Raw genomic sequence first — 19,547 nt, 5'->3', positions numbered from 1 at the left:
CAGAGATTAAATTAATAAAATATAATATTTATAAGGGTAATAAATTTGATCCTTAATTCTTATTTTTGAATAAGTTATGATTTTGTAATCTTGCTATTTTTTATAAACTAATATTCAGAAATTTTAGATTCTTAAAAATTCGAGACATTTGATTTTTATGAGATTTGTTCTTACATTTTATTGAGCGGTAAACTTCTCTCTCCTCACACTATGGGAAATTGAAAGTAGTATATTATCTGAATAATGTCATCTTTTTAGCATAAGAGTTAAAAGTTAGTTTTTTAACATTTTTTAAATTACATTATCTTTTTTATTTTTATTTTTTTACACATTTTTTCAACAAAAGCTTAAAAAAAAAAAAAACTAAAAAACCTAAAAAAATTAACTTTTAACATACGTCTTAAAATAAGCCTAAATTATTGTTGTGTTACTCTCTTATTCAAGGTAATTAAACCGGAAAAAAAAAATGTATTTTTCTATATATTTTTAGGAGACGATTGGAAAATTTACCCATAAATCATATGTGGGGGAATGTTGATCTATTTAGTTCTAAAAGTTTTTTTATGAACCAATTAGTCTTTTTTGTTTTGAAAAGCTATGTTTATTTGATTTGGTACCATTTGACTTTAAGTGAATGCCTTTTTATGATTCATTTTTTTTATTTCTAATTCATTTTTAGGATAGAAATGGAAAGGTGAGATGTGGAATATTCTTTTTAGACGAAACTGTTGACTGAAGTGTTAGTTGTCGAGTGTAGAAATCTACATTTTTGTAGTGTAGTTTTTTGGTTTTATATTGGAGTGTTACATTAAAGTGCTACGTTTAGAAAAAGTACATTAGGGAGTTTTTGTGTGTTACATTGATTGGCGTTTTACGTTTGGAAAAAATATACTAAGGAATTTTTTTAGATTATTACGCTGTTACGTTTGGAAAAAGTACACTAACGAATTTTTTAATGTGTTACATTAAAGTGTTACGTTTGAAAAAAGTACACTAAGGAGTTTTTATGTGTTATATTAATTAGAATGTTGCATTTGAAAAAAATACTAAGAGTTTTTTTTAGAATGTTATGTTATTATGTTTGAGAAAAATATATTAAGAAATTTTGTAGTGTTACATTAATTGGAGTGTTACATTTAGAAAAAATACACTAAGAAATTTTTTAGTGTGTTACATTTGAATGTTACGTTTTTTGAGTGTTACATTAGAGGTTACATTTGAAAAAAGTACACGAACAAATTTTCTTGAAATATTACATTTAGTAATTTCAACATTATGAGAAAATTCATATTTTGACCATTTATGTAATTAACACTAGAATAAGACCTTTAAGTCCATGAGAAAAAATAAAAGACCAAACCGTTTATAAAAATCACTATTTAGTATTTATTGGTGTTTCATCCTTCTATTTTTACCATTTGATTTGATTATTTTGTATTTATTATTTAGGGGTTGTTTGGGATGACCTAAATAAGTGTACTTTTTGTCTTTTACGAAAAGTTGTACAGAAAAATAAAAAAGTGATGTAATAAAAAAAAGATAAAAAAATAAAAAGTATGAACTTATTTTAGGTAGCAAAACTTGGCCTTAATGTAAAACATGGAAAGTCCATGGTTGAAACAATCAATCCCATATACAACACTAATAAAGGTAATGAAATGTGACACGTCAAAGAATAAATAATAACAACGAATAGTCAACATATTATTTTTGTTAATCTGGGAAATAAGTTGACTTTTTAACATTTTAATTTTTTTTGATTATTTTAATTTGGGTTAAAAAGCTTAATTTGAAAAAGACTTTTTGACTTTTTTTACTTTCTTTGTGAGAGAAAAGTGTAATAATTATGAATTAAATGTGCTGTTTTGTTTGTTATGACTAAAATAACCTATTTTGTCTTTTGTGACTAAAATAGCCACAAACCATCTTCCCAAACAGATTAGTTTATTTTTACTTTATATATGAATTTTCAAAACAAGTTATATATACATATAAGATTGGCTATATTTAAAAAATGATGGTGACATATATTAATATCTAATTTTGAACTCTAAAACAAAGATGAATCAGATGATTTTTAAAAAAAATTCAAATCAGTGTAAATCTTAAAAAATAATTTTAAAAAAAATAATCGAATTTTATAAATATTAATAATTATAATTATAACTTTTCTATAAATATATAATGGCTTTATCAAATTACTATTGAACTGTAATTTTTTCCGATAATACCTTACAACGAGATAGCAACAAGTGACCTCAAAAATCACTGCTGACAATTACAATTGACTGATTGAAGGTACTGCATCCATATTTTCTATTTCACATTATTGCATACATATAGGAGACTGCAAATGAATATTGCAGTGCCCATGTGCTGTTTGAGTAAACCACAATAACTAACCATTATTGGCTAATTGTTATCCATGAGATCTAATATACAACTAAAATTAAGTAAACATTTTTAAAAAAAAAAAATTATTGTTGCAACTTGCAACAAATATTCTTCCTAAAAATTGACCAATATAGTAGTAATTCTTAAACTACTATCACAATGTTTTTAGAAACACATTCCATTTTGATAAGTCTTCTGCATAAAATAATGGTGAAAACCCATTTTTGATACAATTTTTTTTTTTTTTTTGATGATCAATCGAGACAATTTGTTTGTGCTTAAAATAAAATGACATTACCACCTAGTCATACCACTCTAACCATGAAACTAGTATTTTGTTTTTTACTTTAGTTATGAACTCGGTCATACCACTCTAGCCATATCACTTACTTAAATTAAGACCTATTTTCAATTAGTTTTCATATTTAAGTAGTAAGTAATTATGCATTATCAAACGTACTTGACAATCAAATCCATAATGCTCTATTTGATTCACTGAGATAGAATGGAATGAAAAAATCATCCCTTATGCTTTTCTATAAAATGATCATTTCCTTACAATAGTGAATAATGTTTCCGTTTGTAGTGTATTTTTCATTATTTTTTTATTTAACCAAATATGAGAACGAATATTTTGACGGAATGATCATTTCCATCCACTCCATTCTAGTGAACCAAACACTACCTAAATGCTCTAGTTTTAAGTGCTTAATTGTGTTAACAAACAGGCAGCCGAATAAACTAGCAAAAAAGTGTGAGAGAAACTAGTAATTATGCATAACCCATCAATATGGCATCAGATGGACCACAATTGTTTGATCAGTCCAACGCAAAAATTTCAGTTGCATAAGTTGAGAGTTGAGACCACTTCACTGTCGTACCTTGGTACTTTGCTTGCAAGACTATGGACAAGAATTATAGCTGAAAGGGATAAATTTTGGAGTTTAAGAGGCCAGGGCTGGGTCCATCCATCCATCTTGAGAAACCCCTGGAAACAAGCTTTTCCCAAACCTGCTAATTCGAACCACTCTGTCATCATCCAACAATGGCGACTGTTCCAGCAAACTCATCAATCAATACTTTATGGAGGTGTTCTGTCTGTTTCCTTTGTCCTCGCTCCAAAAAAGTGGCAATTGCCATTTTGTAGCACCTTGTTGCTTAGCTAAAAATGAGGTTCCCCTCAACAGCAATTTATCCACTTCAGGGCCCTACATAATGTCAATTTTGATAATTTCAACAGAAATTTGTCTTGCGAATTTTGAATTTGCAATAATGGAGGTTAGCACATGTTCATCTCACAATAATACTATGTTAATTTGCCCAGAAAAGATAGGTGCACCAATTATCAAGGTAAAACTACCAAAGAAACTGGTTATCAAGATACAATTATCGAGGACCTAATACTTTGAATAATACTAACAAAAATATCGTTGTACAATACTATTGCAGTTAAATTAACAATCATAATGACTGAATGAACTTAACAGCCATACATTTGGATTATAGCATAAATATTATTGCAGTTATTTCTAGTTAAACATATAATTCCCTGAACATCTGCACAATATTGATGCGGATGAAAGCAGTCAGAGTACATAACTGCATCCAGAAACTTCACCAACGGCAGTTCCAAGTGATGCAATCTTCAACAAGCAGCACCAAATTCAAAAATGCAATCTTCAACAAGCAGCACCAAATTCAAAATGGTAGGTTCGATGACTAAAAGACGGATCATCTAACCAATATTACCATAACAATTTCAAACAGAATACTAATAAAAAATATTTAGAACATATACATTGCCATCAGAAACCGAAAGACGAAAATCCAAGGGTGAATTTACAGTTGAAGAAAGTTTGAGCTTTCCTTCTATCCTTATTTACAGTTGAAGAAAGTTTGAGCTTTCCTTCTATCCTAATAAGCAACCTCCTAGAATTGCCATGCTTTATGCATGGACGAACTAACACAAACATCACATACATAGGTATTGTACTATGTCTTCGATCAAATCTGTCTAGCACTTTACACTAATCCGCATAAATCATGTCAAGCTTTCAAAAAGCGATTGCGATAGCGCGATTACAATTATAAGGTGTAAAAACCGTTGCATAACAGTTGCGATAATCAGAATCTTGAATTTTTTAATCTTTTACACAATTTGAAAAAAAAAATTACCGATACACATTTTTTTTTTCAAAATCACATTTATAAGAGTTTAAAATAGATTTTGATTAAGTTTTGTTAATTTTTAAGTATGATCCAATATATTTCATATTTTTAAATCACTATAAAAATAAGTTTTTACATTTTATTTCAATAGTTAATACTTTAAGAATAATTGATTTTAAATGTCTATAAAATTACTTTTGACCAATACCTGAACTAAATAAATAAAAAATATTTACAATTATTAAATAAATGATTATCAAAATTGTGCCATAAACAAAAATTGTTTTTGAGTTAATGATTTTTTTTTAAAGACATTTTTCAAATAACACTTTATAGCTAACTATAAAATTATTTCTATTAAGTAATAAATGAAATGATTATAAAAATAAGAATTGTGCCATAAGCAAAAATTATTTTTGAGCTACTAATTTTTTTTTTTAAAGACATTTTTTAGACAACATATTATAGTAACAAAATAAAAAATATTTACAATTTAAATGAAATGATTATAAAAATAAATACAACCACTATTTATATGTTTTTTATTTTAGATGCTAATGTAATAAAATAAAAATTAAAAATTAAATCATAAAGAAAAATTCATACAAGATTTTTTCTTTGGGCTTTAAATCACTTGAGTATTCGTTCTTTTTTGTTAGATTTTTTTTCTTTGAAAATGAAGCTATTCAGAATATTGTAACGGTGTTTAATGGTTGTTATGGCTATTACGGTACCACTACGACTGCTACGTAACACCGAAACGGCCGTTACACACGTAAATTTTCGTCACACCGCAAAAGCGGGTGTAACAGGTAGCGCTTACCACCGCAACCATTAAGTAACACCACTTTTTAAAACCTTGATGATGGTGCAATAGTTGTTGTCTTCCGTAAATTATCGAACAATTCAATCAAAGAAATGACTGCGTGGTACTGTCACTAAGCTTCTAATGGCTTTCTCCTCAGCTCACTTCTATATTTAGAGATGCTAGTGGGGTACACTCGAGTTTCTTTCAAGCCGACAACTATATCTGTATGGGCTCCTCAATGGAAACACTTTCCATCAGAATCAACCCATGACCATTTCCCACAAAAGAGAGTGATTCTGTCAATTAAAACCTGACGATCCATCATCAAATGCAGAATATAAGCACTGAGTAAAAATATGTAGATGTAAGTGCGCTTGGTTCTATCACAAGTCCCAAATTTAGGAAAATTTACCAACTCTAATCACAGGTCACCAAATTATAGATGCAGATGCAGAAATAATATTACCTTCCATTTAGCAAATAGAATTTTGCAGAGTCCACAATCCACAATAGAAATGAGCTACCTCTACATGTGGTGCACAGCACAGCTCTCATAACAGTTTCAACTTTATGATAGCTTGTCTATGATATCAACAATAACTCCCAAAAAATGACATAATTACAGGCTTTTGTCGAAAAAGGCACCACCTAATAATCTATGATTGCTGTTTAATCATGAAAAACACCATACCAGAGACCCTGAGAATTCCTTCAATCAAGAGCTTTAGACTTGCAACACAATAATAACATAATCAAATTTACTAGAGTGAAAAGTGGTCATATACCCAGAAATACTGAAAATTATGAATTGCTAGAAAAAAGCAAGACAAGTGTTAATTAGAGGAGCTCAAGTCAATTTCTTACACCAAAACTTGCAATGACCCACAGAATTTTTAAACATTAATTCAAGTGATATCATTTAGTCAGTGACACAGGCAAGCCAGACAAGGATTTTAAAGGATCATCTTAGCCAAAGCACTATCTACCAAAACTTTAGATATTCATTCAGTCCCCTTTGTGACCCTAATTTGAGTAAAATATCTTCGTACTTTAGATTTTTGGACCCAACAGCATTCAATGATAATATTCTAGAGAGTTTTTTTTTTTTTTTTAAGATAAATACAATAGTATTCTAGAGAGTAATACACTTCATAGTGGACTTTTCGCCAAATACCTTGTAAAATAATTCGTAATAGATCACGTGCTCTTTCACTGTTGCACATAGAAAATAAAGGTGTATATGAATCTAATAACACTCATATATCTACTCTCTCATCATATGCATCCGTCAGCAGTTGAATAAATCTATTGCACGCCAATGCACAAACTCATCAGATGACTGACCTACATAACAGAATTATTTGCATTAATGTGTACACCTATCTTCATGAATGACCAACTGCACATACATCCCTGTATTGTGAAACCATCTCCAAGCACACGTACACAAAAGTAAAAACACTCCTCAATTTGTCCACATGATTTGATATTGACAAAGAATAGCCAACCAAAATCTTGTATCTTTCTTTATGTATCTTCTGCTCACCTCTATCTCAGACCCTTCTAGCAACCACCACCAGGCTCCTATTCATTAACAATTATGATCAAAGCATCCTCCCCCTTTTTTTTTCCTTTTTTTTGATAAATGAAAGCATCCTCCCTTTTCTCCCTCTTTCACCAGTCCCAAATCTCTCCTTTTTAAATCCCCTTTCCCTAAGCTATCTCCATTTATGTCTCCTTTGACAATCAAAGCAATCTATCATTGAATCCTGTAAAAGAAAGTTTAAGATGAAGGTGAGTCCAAATTCTTCTAAATTTAGAATGAACATGATCAACCCTTTCAACTTCATTTTTTGCTTGTCAATGTTTGCAGTTGCTAGGTTGGATGCACCGTAAACTACGGCAGAATAGCATTGAGCCGTTCAAAGAATTCACAACTGGTACTCCCATCTCCTAATCCAGTTTAACAAATCCCTAAGAATTACTTCTTTTTCTTTTCCTTTAACTAGAAAAAAATAGCCTGCGGAATTTCTAAGACCACATTTGAGGACTAGAATCTGATGTATTGAGTTTTTTTCCATTGACTACATATAAATTTGCTAAAAATGATATCAACAGAGTTCCCACCTCAACAAAAATGGTCCTAAAAGATCAATCCCAACCTGTGTTATGGCCGTTTTATGATAGCGTTACTGATATGACATTGTAGTTATGTCATCTTACAACTTTGCAACCCTCATAAACAAGTCTATATGTCATGAACTGCAGCCACTAATTGGTCCCTACCCTCATTTGGTACAAGAAGAAAGATATTAAACCCCAGGAATATATTATATTGAAGAACTTTTGATTTCTGGTTTCAGGGAACTTCTGTTCTTGCCTCTCAACTCAGCCATCACTTTATGAACAAGAATGCTACACAAAGCCAACCTTCAGCTCTGTAAACTCAAGACAATCCCAAGGGGGATATCAAAAATCTTCTAGTGAACTCAAAACCAAGAGCGTCGAAGAGGTTTATGAAGAAAAGTCATCCATCACAATCAGCATGCCCTTTGATGGCTTTCTCATGATTGGAACCCTTGGATCAGAACCAATCATTACAGAGCCCCCAACACCAACGTTTCCCATGCCTGTTGAGAAAATAACTGAGAAAGAAACAGAGGTAACAGAGAATGAATTGAAGCTTATCAATGATGAGCTGGAGAAGTTCCTTGAGGCTGAAGCTAAAGAGGTAGGTGATGCCTTATCAGAGAGAAGCAGTCATGTAAGCATTATTACAATCTGTGGAAAGCAAATTGAAGGTGAGGACACCGAAGAGGACGGAGATATGGTGGTATGTCCACTCCAGGGATACCTTTTTGGCTCTCCAATTGAAGTGCCTGAAACAAGCACAGAGTTAAAGAAAGAAAGGACCACACTGGGTCAGCTGTTTAAGAGGACGGATATGATGTATGACAATTCCACAGATAAATGTGAAAAGGGGGAGAATCATGCCAAGCGAACATACGCCACATGTTTCATCAAGAAGATGCTAAAGAGGCTCCAGTTTTGTTCAACAGGCCAGGCAGCTTCTGCTGCTAGTAGTGCAGCTGCTGATGCTGTTTCAACCAAGAGGAAACTCCCTAAGGTTGGTCAACCCAGAACTGGGTTTTCTAAGAATGACCCCTATGTAAATCTTAGATAATTATCATCACAAATAACCTACAATCAACTTAAGTTGAAATGCTAAATATAATATTCTTGAACACAACCCCAAAGACATGCGAGACTAATCAAATTCATCAAATGTCATGACCAAAAGGAATTCCATATCAGGAGTTCAGATAATGGTTGTCCATTCACTAAAGGTGTCCCATCTAGGATGGCCCTATCAAGGTGGACTATGATGAGTATGCTATGAGAAATTAACCATGTAATCTAACATATAGAAGTCTTTTCTATACAATCTCACTGTAAAGATACTTGAAGTGGACGTATTGCTAAGAAGCACGGACACTTCTAAGAAGGTGACGTATCCGTGTCGTGTCCGTGTCGGACACCGACACTCTTTGGACACTCTTAGGACACGTGTCCGATACTCTTCAAAACGTGTCCTATTTTTTAAATATTTTTAAAGACCCGGACGCTCTTTGGACACTTGGAGGACACACGTGTCAATTGTTTAAACACCTGCGTCTATTGATTATACATATGTGAAACTAATTATAAGTTTGAACAAAACAACTTAAGATACAATAATAAAACAAAAATCATATAAATTTATAGGAAATAGTGCTATATTATATTTTTTATTATCTTTGAATGATATATTCATATATATAATATATAATAAATATATAAAATTATATATTTCATGCGTGTCCTCCACGTGTCGTGTCCTGCATTTTTTTAAAATTAACGTGTCGACGTGTCCGTGTCGTATTCGTGTCGTGTCACGTGTCCGTGTCCATGCTTCTTAGACGTATTGTCAATAGCACTACCATTACTCTCTTAAGTCCGTAATTTTCTGATGTGTCACACGCAGGTTCTAAGAATGTTACACAAAAAAGTCCATCCAGAAAGATCAGCAGCAGAGAAAGAGTACACCAAGTCCCATAAATATGATGTCAGTAAAAATTCCATTGATGGTGGCTATAATAAGGGAGGTCTGACTCTCCAGAAAAAAATCAACACCAGGTCTCCTCTCAGAGGTATGTCAAAGAAGGAAGTAACCAACTGGGACCTAAGCCATAAGAGCCTCAGCAGCAGTGGTTTGACTCAGAAGAAGGAGCATTGGATCAAAACAGACGCAGACTGTAAGTACACACACATAATATGCACTACCTTTATTGTCAACTTGGTAAAAATCCCAGTACCCCAGAAATCAAGAGTGTCCAATTTCTAATGCAAAGTATTAACTTGATTGTAACTTGTAGTCTATGTTATATGGACTCAGGTATGGGTGTTGGGTGGAGGTATGTATCTAAGTGTCGAATTCATCTATTTTCTATAGCCAAGGACACCATGACACAGCCAAATTATATATTTTTTTATATAAATAAAAATAAGAAAGTAGTCCGGTGAATGAGGCTCCCACCATTGCGTGGGGTGGGGGTGGGGGTGGTGGGGGTCTAGTATTACTCGTACTTTTTTAGGATAAAATGGTGTTTCCAAACTAACATAGAACTGTTTATACACAAAACAAGGGAGTTATGCATAGTTATATAGTAAACTCAACTATACTTGTTAGGATGCCGCCAAAAAAAAAAAAAAAGAAAGAAAAACAAAACAAAACAAGGTGCATGTCCTACTAGACATGTTCAATGCAGATATCCTACCCTTACTCAAATGTCAAGTGTCCAACACGGGTACTTAAGAAATTTAGAAGGGTCCATGTAACATAGGTTATAGTAGTGACTGACTGTCTAAATTACAGTGACTGTGTAAATAATTCAATTAGGTGCATATCATCTACCCTGCATTTAATTACATACACACACATAATTCAATATATGCACACACACATAATTCAATATATGCAGTTTCTATAACTTGCACAGGAGAATGGAACACACTTTGCTAAAGATTCGATGTAATCTCCTGAAACACATATTAAACCACAAACATTGATGCAACTATTCCTGACCTTTTTGTACTGTTTGTATTGTAGACTTGGTCTTAGAGCTCTAAAGCAGCAGAAGCTGAAAGAAGTGGCAATTAGCCGTTATCTTTTTCTCAGTAAAAACTGTTATGTGGTGTTCAGTGATGTTATGTGTGTTGGTGAGTACTCAGCTAGTTTTGAGTCATGAGAGTGATGATGGCCTCAAGCAAACATAGGAAAATAAAAGATGCATCTCTATCACCTTGCTTAGTGTGATATCAATGTTGTGGTTTTCAGAATTAACTTTCAGCGTGTCCTAATTAGTATGAATAATTTCAGTTGTCTGTCATAATTTCTGTGGGGCCTATTATGAGTTGAGATTTTGAGTTGCATTTTGCTTTGGAGTCATGCAAGAAGGGCAAAGAAAGAGGAAGACAAAGGTGGTTAAATTGATAAAATTATCCCTCCTCTGCTAGGGCCAGTAAGCGGTGATGGATGGGGAGTTGGAATTGACAATCAGGATTGTTTAAATTGAGAAAATTAAGAACCCAGGGTTTTAATTTGCTACTAGGGTGAAACCTGAGTTTTTTTTTTTTTTTTTTTTTTTTGTAATTTCCCCTATTTTTCTTGTGAGGTGATCTAATGTTTGTCTTAATTGTGTTAATTCTTTAATCTCAAAATAAGAATAATAATAACAACAAAATAAAAGGCAAAAGAAGGCCATTACCCAGCACTATTAACAGTAATGAAAGGTTCTTGATATTTCTCTAAGCAAAGGACAAGAAAAATGAACAGAAGAAACACAAAAAAGAGCCCCCCAAAAAATTGTCATACCTCATGCATGTAATCGATTGTTGACAAGGTATTTACACTGAGACTACTGAACAGATAGAGGCTCTTCCTTAAGTACTCCACCCATTTCCATCTTCCAAGAGTGATCAACTAGAGAGGCTAGCTCCCTGTAGGCATACAACAGCCCCATCATAAGCGATGTACATCACTCCAAGGTAAGGAAAAACTATATAGCATTGCCACAATTCATTTTAGTAATGGGTAAGATTCATTTGATTAGCCACAATAAATAATACCACTGGGCTTCTTGAAAAATAGTAACGAAATACCAATGCAAATTCAAAAGACTTTGGTGTTTTTTAAGCCATCACAACAATTATTTCTCACAGAGTCCCAAAGATTTGGATAAGGCTAAATCGTTGTTTCTTACAGAATTTTAAACAGTACAATTGATTTGATTAACTCTTAAAAAATAATAATAATAAAAATTGCACTTCTGTCTTTCAATAAATGACCTACATTTCATGTACAATTATGACACTTCTCAAAATCAAGGGGTTGTGTGTCAAAATGCCATGTAAAGCACATTGAACTAATTTACTTTTCATGGAAATTTAAATGCTACCAGACAAATTCCCTACATTGCTATTCTTGGTCATCAGTAAAAATCATGCCTTTAATGAAATAAATTAACAATCTGAAAACAAATAAATTATTACAGTAAACAGCGAACGGGTATAAAAAAAGATAAAGAATAACTAAAACTTACCTGAGATCATGACTGACAACAAGTAAAGTTAGCTCTTTCTTTAAATGTTTCAATAACTTTACAACATCTGCACGTGCTTTCCAATCTAATTTTTCAGAGTAGAAAAAAAACAATACTTCAGCAGCTTTTGAAAAAGACTTAGAAGCATAAAGTATGAGACAAGATTGAGATATTTGAAAACTTTCAGAGGAGTTAAGGTTGATACGCCATGTTCCCGAAAATATTTTTGAAAAAAAAAATGTTATGGCCAAAGAATAGCTGTTGTGTTGTTGTGGCCAATGAACAAACATAATGAATATTGAATTTACAAGGTAGGGTTGATACCCATGTTCCTGAAAACATTATGAAAAAAAATGTTCTGGTAAAAGTGTAGCTGGAAAAACAACAATGAAATTTGAATATAAAAGCAAGAAGACAACTATCATGATGTGAAAATATTAATTAAAGAGTACAAAATGCATATTCATACCAAGACCAGCAAGAGGTTCATCCAATATCAATAAATTGGGAATCTGTACCTGCATAAAGTCAACAATTCTCAAGCAGTCATTTTAAATCTTATGCATGCATGTGTGTAGAACATTTTCGCATTCACATAAAACCACTGGGGGAGAGATTTACTAATTGAGTTGCTAGGGCCAGCCGCCTTTTGTAGCCACCACTTAAGGAGTGAGGATCTTTATCCAAGGGGATTCCATGCAGACCAACCTAACAGATTAATTTACTTAAGATATGGTGTTAAATTTGGCAAAGACGCGACAACTAATACATAGAAATCAAGAAAACAAATCCATAAAGTAAAGGAGTAGCATCAAAAAAATATTCTCTAATCTGAGGGGAGTATAATTACCGAAATAATAGCTCTTTGGAGTCTTGAAGCAAGAAGCTCTTTCAATTGAAGGTCACCTCTCTGCCTTGGCCATCCAAATGTGACTTCATCAAGAACATTGTCGGTTATGAAATACCTAGCCCACAACATATCATGTTAGGCACTTCAGAGGGGAAAAAAAATGTTTTCCCCATAGGCCCACACAAATAAGTAAAACAAAACAAAAAGTGCAGCCTTTTAATCATGCAAATGAAACCCAAAAAAAAAGTTATTATGTCGGAATATGCAAAATTAAACCTGCATAAAGCAAAAGAAGAGCCAACATTCAAAAAGTAAAGGCATCACGAATAAAATTGTCAATCGTTTTTGCTAAAATAGTGAATTGTCACATTCATTTTATTAATATAATATATGATTTTATGCAGGCATCCTTGTAAATACATATAAAAACGCACACTTAGTGTTTAAAATAAAATAAATATCAATATGATTAAACCACATATAATCGAAAACAACGGTGTTTCATGAAGTATGCAAACAAAACTGAAACATAATTGAATCACAGTGAAATGTAAGGAATCGCAAATTGAATTGCACGATTCACTCAATTTCCAATTTGACAACACAATTCAAATCATTTTGGTTGACACTCATATCAAATCATATGAATCAAATCATGAATCACACGATTCTAACAACCATTCTTACAACAAAAAAAGACACCTATATGAGAATATGCAAAATTAAAGTTCCCTTAAGCAAAAGAAGAGTGAAGTCCAACTACCACAATAGTCAAGGTAAAATGGTAGGTAAATTACTTTGCATTTGACAATCTCAATAAAAAACTAGATGAGTGGGAGAAAAGTAATACACTGTTGGTGAACAGGCATGAAAACAGAGAGACAAGAACACAACATATATTCCCATGATCACTCTATCATCAAGGATATAAAGAATAAATAATTAAGAGGCACTAATTAAAAGGACAAAAGATCTAAAAAGATCAATTTGGTACTGTGGTTGTGGAAAATAATCATTAAAAATCATAAAAGATTAGAAAATGAAGTTACTACAAACTAGTTGATGTGAGGTAACTTTAACTTACCAACGTGCAAGTGATGCATAAGCCTGTATGATAGATAGCAACTCATAAGAAAAAATAAATAAATAGAAAGCCTCTTCAATTTTCCAATTTGAAGCAATACCTCTCAGGAAACTGAAAAACAATACCAACTCTTTCTGGAGTTAATTGTTCAGGAGATTGATTTGGTTTGCCATCGTTATCATATCTTTGAATATAAATGGAGCCTGATGTTGGTTTGGTCAACCCTGCAATAAGCTGTGAGGAAAATAAAATATATGCAAATAAAATGCAAGATAAAGTAAAACAAGGGGACAAAATTGAAATGAATTAAAGAGGTCCACAACAAATGATAACCTAAAATCAAAATATAGACCTGCAAGAGTGTAGTTTTTCCGCTTCCACTCCGTCCAAAAATCAAGCCAAAACTACAGCAAGACAAAACAACAAACAATCCCATGAATGCAAAGCAGTTCTCAGAAGTAATTTAAGCTCTAATTAAGAACATATTAAGGAGGGTTGGTTGTTAGCACAATTATACATGAGGTCCATTTAAGCAAGAGACTACAAACAAAAATACCTTTTTTCAGGAAGGCAAATGTTAACTTCATTCAAAAGGTTGATTTGGGTCCCCGGAGGCCGATAGCTAACATCCCTTACCTTAAAGAAAACAACAATAATATTTCAGGACAACAATTTCACTTTTATTTGCAAAAATATAACTAGAAAGCCAAGTATACTTAGCAGAAAGCACAAAATTACAAAGTTAATATACATGTGCTTGATGTAAGAATTTAATGCATCCCATATCTGAGTTGTAGGAGAGCCAAGGCATATAAGTGAATGTGGCATGTCAGCAATCACACTTCGGCATACATGTAAGGTGCTATTATATTATTCATCCATGAGGATTCAGCCAAATGAAAGAAAAGTTTAATATGACATTAATTGCCAGTTTGGCAATTTGGATTTTTTAGTGGCTTTTTGGTCTTTTGACTTTTTTATGAGCTGAAAAAGTTCAATGTGTTTATGAATGGTTTTTCCTAGTTGAATAGATAGTTGTGAGGGAAAAAGTGATTGATTGATTGATGTATATGATATAATGTTTTGCTAGTGGGCTTGAATTTGTTGGCTTTTTTAGCCAAAAAAACCTCTTGCCAAATGGGACCTAAACTATATACTAAGTTTCCACCAATTTGCATAACCAGGAATTTGGTTAACAATCCAGCAAAAAAAATATTTTTTGATGAAATAACCAGAAGAAAGACGCCCTCACAGGCATATGTTCCAATATAAATGAAGAAATTGAAATTTCTTCAGAAATTCTTCACACACACACATATAATATATATATATATATATATCATACAAGCCCTTTGGTTGAATGATTTAGGAATTTAGTCAAATCGGTTGGTTGCTTTGAAACTTCCCACAAATAGACTCCTATTTCAAGTAACAAAACTGAAATTCACAAAGATCCATCTTAAACTTAACTATATATGAATGCGAATCAAGAATGTATACCAAAGTCAGATAGGTAAGAATAATTGAAGAGATTAAAACAAAAATGAGAAGGAACTTACTTCGAAGCACGAGTGATTGCAGGAGACTTTGAGTGCTCGATTACACCTGAAATTCAAAGTACGCAAAAAAGAACTTAGTTGAATCAAACAATTGAAGACAAATCGTGAGGATTGCTTTCCTCTAGATTTCAAAGTCGTTCAGTCAAACAATTTTAGAAGAAAAAAAAGTTCGAATTGAAAAAACAAAAAAGGCGGAGGAGAGAAACAAAGAACGAGGAGGTCTTGCCTTATGCAAAATTGAGCTGAGACGACCGTTGGGAGTTCGAGTGTTCTGGAACCGAGCACAGAAGAGGACGATGGTAAGGTTATAGGCATGCTCGCCATGTCTGTCTCTCTTGCCGCCGAGAGAAAGAGAGAGGGATTGTATTTTTTATTTTATGTTTTTGAGCACGAGAAGGGTTGCATTTGATTGTACGAGGATCCTCTCCTTGCAAGTTTCTACTTGTGCCCGTCCTTGCAGAGTCTTCCGGCCTACTTTTAGGCTTAATTTTGATAATTCGAATCGTTCATATTTTATGATTTATTTAGTATATCATACTTGTAAAAAATCAAGTTGATCGTATATCAGAAAGCATATGTTCGGAAAACTGTTTATTAAATTCTTTAAAAAAATAGTTTTTAGTTCAATTTTTCAAACACATACTTTCTGATATCCGATCAACTTGATTTTTTACAAGTATGATATACTAAATAAATCATAAAATATGAACAATTCGAATTATCAAAATTGGGCCTAAAAGTAGACCCGAAGGCCCTACAAGGACTGGCGCAAGCAGGAACATGCAAGGAGAGGCTATTGACTCGCATTTGATTAGGCGGAAATTACACCATCCCTTCAAAGAAAAAATATTTTATTAATATATATTATAAGATTGTTATTTTAAAATTATAGACCTCATCCATTTGAATGATTTTTAAGCAGAGATTTTTGATATTTTGGGTTGTTTGGGATATCTTAAATTAGCTTACTTTTTGACTTTTTAGATTAAAAAGTTAAGAAAAAAAATATGGTTGTTTGGATTAATTTTTTGACTTTTTATGGAAAAATATGTATTAAGAAATTGTATAAATTAGTGTGTAGGGAAAAATTATGATTAGGAGTTATGCAGCCGTAATTTTTGACTTTTGATGAATAGTGATAACTTTTTAACTTTTTGAGTAAACTTTTTAGCTTTTTAGCTTTTTTTAACTTGCCAAACTTGGCCTTAAAAATATTGTGATTGATGAAAAAAAAAAAAAAGTAAGATTTATAATCTTGTATTAAATGATTAAGAAATATGAGAAGACATAATGTATGATTATTAGTATTTGTGTATGAACACATTACGCTCCATGAATATTAAATAGCTTTTTCACCGATTATACAAATTACAATACTCAAAATCTCAAAAATTGTATCAGTTAATTTACTAAAATTAGAAAATATAATTCTAAAATAATAAATTTTAAATTTAATATCATATATATCAAATAACTTGTGTTTTTATTATGTTTTTATTAAATAACTTTTTACTTAATTTTTATTTTTTAATTTTCAATTTTATCAACCAGCATCTCAGTTGGTTGGTTTTTGATAACTTAATTTAGCATTTAAAACACAATGTATTAAATAAAAATCAATTAAATCCATTTGATAATCACAAATTGTATCTCTTACAAATTTAAATGATTCTTAAAATATAAGGTAAAAATTAAGAAATTTTTAAATGATATGAAACTTACTTAATTTTGATTAAATTTGTAAATACTTATACGTAAGTATTAATCACTATTATAATCTCACAATCACCACCATCACCTCTTCTGTCTCTACCACGTCTATCACCACTAGCACCGCCAACATCTACCATCCTTTCATGACTACCATTTTTATCACCATTGTCATTGTTATCACAAATACCGCCATCATGTCACTGCCCCACCATAATTGCTATTGTTTTTAGGTAAGTAATAATCGTCATTATTATTACCACTGCCACAACAACTGCTACCACAACCCATCACCTCCATAATCATTGTTACGATTCTTTTTGAATTTGATATCTCTATTTTTAATATTTTCATTCATTTGCAATATTAATTGTGATTTGTTATTTTGAAAATTATATCCTATTCTGTTAAATTTTTAATTGTAAAACAAATGATTTTTTCATTAATTAACTAATAAATTAATTAATAATTTTTAATGATATCATAAATATATTTCAATTAATAATTTTGATAATTTTATTATTGTATAGGATAGTAATTAGGATTTTTTTTTTTTTTTTTTTTGGGTAAGTCTGTCAAATGACAAATTCTGATGAGAAAATATTTATAATTTTTAGAACCATTGAGAACACATCATGTTTTAAACAAACCTTAGCCAATATTTTATAATTTATCTTTTTATTTATCAGAGTATTTAAAATAATAAGTTAAATAACATAAGACAATCTACTGATAAACAATTTATTTATGGGGTGTTTGGCATGTGATAAAATAACATGCTATTGGGTCACAATTATCTTATTTGTGTTATATCACCTTCTTTATCACATTACTTCAAATTCAACTTATATTTTATGTTTTTAAAAAAAATAATAAAAAAAATAAACTTATTTAGATCATTCTAAATATCCCTTTACTATATAGTAGGAACAAAGATTTATAAAAAAAAAACTTTAAAACAGACAATAGTACTGCAGGCCAATAAGATGAATTTATAATACTCTCAATGTGAAAAGGATAGAAGTACAGTTTGTTGGAAATGGTAGAAAAATTCTGGGTAAAACTAGAATTTTTTCTCAAGTTTGGTCTATTTTTTAGGTGGGCCCCGAGTGTCGATTTACTCGGGTCAAAGTGGTAACGCGTTCTATGCCGCGTTGTGATTCACGTGGTATATTTGGTTGCTCAAAACCATTACCGAGTGAATGGGAAATTGAAGCCAAAGTGTGCTCCATGGAAATGGAATTTTGGTGGAAATTCCTTAAGGTTGTAAATTGGCTTGTCCCACATTGATTTGGTGGGAAGTTTTAAAAGGGTTTATAAGGCTTAGGGTGAGATACTTGGGGTGTGCCCCAAGGGGTATCCAAGTGTTTAAGAGGGAGAGGTTATGGGCAAAATGGGCTAGACCCATTAGACCCAAAAATCACCACACACGCGCGCGCCGCCGCCGCCGTCCGTCCGGTCTCACCTTAAGCCTTATAAACCCTTTCAAAACTTCCCACCAAATCAATGTGGGACAAACCAATTTACAACCTTAAGGAATTTCCACCAAAACTCCATGGAACTCCATTTCCATGGAGCACACTTTGGCTTCAATTTCCCATTCACTCGGTAATGGTTTTGAGCAACCAAATATACCACGTGAATCACAACGCGGCATAGAACGCGTTACCACTTTGACCCGAGTAAATCGACACTCGGGGCCCACCTAAAAAATAGACCAAACTTGAGAAAAAATTCTGGTATTTCCAACAATCCCCCACATGAATGGAATTTGATGACAACGGAAATGCAACAATATGCAGACTTTAACGAAAGAGTATAAGTCGAAAATATCTTGCATCAGGATAGGTAGTTTTCGGCCTTGAACCTTCCCTAATGATAACCTATCGGACTTACTGGCTAACCAATGGACGCGATGCCTTGAATTGTTCAGCCGTTTGTGTAAGCCAAGACAATAGATTTCACACAAAATATCTTCTAACACATCGTGGTTCTCACTGTTGTGTTCATTTTGGCCTTGAACGCGCCTGGTTTTCATAAGTGTTTCTAGAGAATTTAGCCTTTTCATTCTCATAGAACCGGCCCCAGTTTAACACTCATATAGGTGATTCTTATTGTGAGTATCTCCTTATACTCATCTTGATTTTATATCTTAATCAAGAAATAAGTAATCATTAAAAGCAAAGCTTATCTTTATACTCCTGCATACAACATATGTTGCAGATATCACTCTCATCATAGGAATGGGTAGGGAATTTTTAATCCCTTGGTGATTTCTGGTGAGCCATACATAACTTAGTTGTCCCTTCGAACTTAGTTCTTGGGATCTCCA

General features: G+C 32.2%; 2 protein-coding genes across 16 annotated transcripts; one reads left to right on the top strand and one right to left on the bottom strand.

Annotated features, from left to right (window-relative positions):
* Positions 1–3,149: 3,149 nt before the first annotated feature.
* ABCI11 (non-intrinsic ABC protein 14) lies at positions 3,150–15,916 on the bottom strand. Of its 15 annotated transcripts, none has more exons than XR_014349027.1 (12): positions 15,732–15,915; positions 15,506–15,551; positions 14,503–14,582; positions 14,299–14,350; positions 14,047–14,180; positions 12,863–12,977; positions 12,634–12,720; positions 12,482–12,530; positions 12,013–12,097; positions 11,286–11,410; positions 5,838–6,100; positions 3,150–3,602 (listed from the first exon to the last, which is right to left on the bottom strand). XR_014349027.1 is itself a non-coding variant. In XM_028228269.2 (11 exons), exons 1-10 carry the CDS (start codon positions 15,827–15,829, stop codon positions 11,329–11,331), a joined length of 828 nt encoding a protein of 275 aa, XP_028084070.2. In that variant the 5' UTR covers positions 15,830–15,915; the 3' UTR covers positions 3,150–3,602; positions 11,286–11,328. The 15 variants fall into 15 exon arrangements, 12 of the variants coding, with proteins under 12 accessions (XP_028084070.2, XP_028084069.2, XP_028084072.2 ...); XR_014349042.1 differs by having other exon boundaries at positions 5,838–6,070; XR_014349058.1 differs by having other exon boundaries at positions 5,838–6,036.
* LOC114285240 (regulator of nonsense transcript protein) lies at positions 7,028–10,676 on the top strand. Its single transcript, XM_028228266.2, has 5 exons — positions 7,028–7,165; positions 7,245–7,311; positions 7,735–8,498; positions 9,396–9,666; positions 10,521–10,676. Exons 1-5 carry the CDS (start codon positions 7,160–7,162, stop codon positions 10,538–10,540), a joined length of 1,128 nt encoding a protein of 375 aa, XP_028084067.2. The 5' UTR covers positions 7,028–7,159; the 3' UTR covers positions 10,541–10,676.
* Positions 15,917–19,547: the final 3,631 nt, after the last annotated feature.

Source organism: Camellia sinensis, chromosome 1 (assembly GCF_055761805.1).
Source record: "Camellia sinensis isolate YWXY chromosome 1, ASM5576180v1, whole genome shotgun sequence".
Taxonomy (NCBI): domain Eukaryota; kingdom Viridiplantae; phylum Streptophyta; class Magnoliopsida; order Ericales; family Theaceae; genus Camellia; species Camellia sinensis.
This window is presented reverse-complemented; position numbering and strand designations above follow the sequence as displayed.

What these genes read in the sequence shown, in the direction of transcription:
- ABCI11 (XM_028228268.2), bottom strand. Translation starts at nt 15,829, where the DNA reads ATGGCGAGCATGCCTATAACCTTACCATCGTCCTCTTCTGTGCTCGGT. An exon ending in GAAAAACTACACTCTTGCAG is followed by an intron (nt 14,181 to 14,298) that starts GTCTATATTTTG and finishes TTTTCCTCACAG; the next exon opens with CTTATTGCAGGGTTGACCAA. An exon ending in GTTTTTCAGTTTCCTGAGAG is followed by an intron (nt 12,978 to 14,046) that starts GTATTGCTTCAA and finishes GTTGTGGGCTAG; the next exon opens with GTATTTCATAACCGACAATG.
- LOC114285240 (XM_028228266.2), top strand. An exon ending in GTTCAAAGAATTCACAACTG is followed by an intron (nt 7,312 to 7,734) that starts GTACTCCCATCT and finishes TTCTGGTTTCAG; the next exon opens with GGAACTTCTGTTCTTGCCTC. An exon ending in GATCAAAACAGACGCAGACT is followed by an intron (nt 9,667 to 10,520) that starts GTAAGTACACAC and finishes TTTGTATTGTAG; the next exon opens with ACTTGGTCTTAGAGCTCTAA.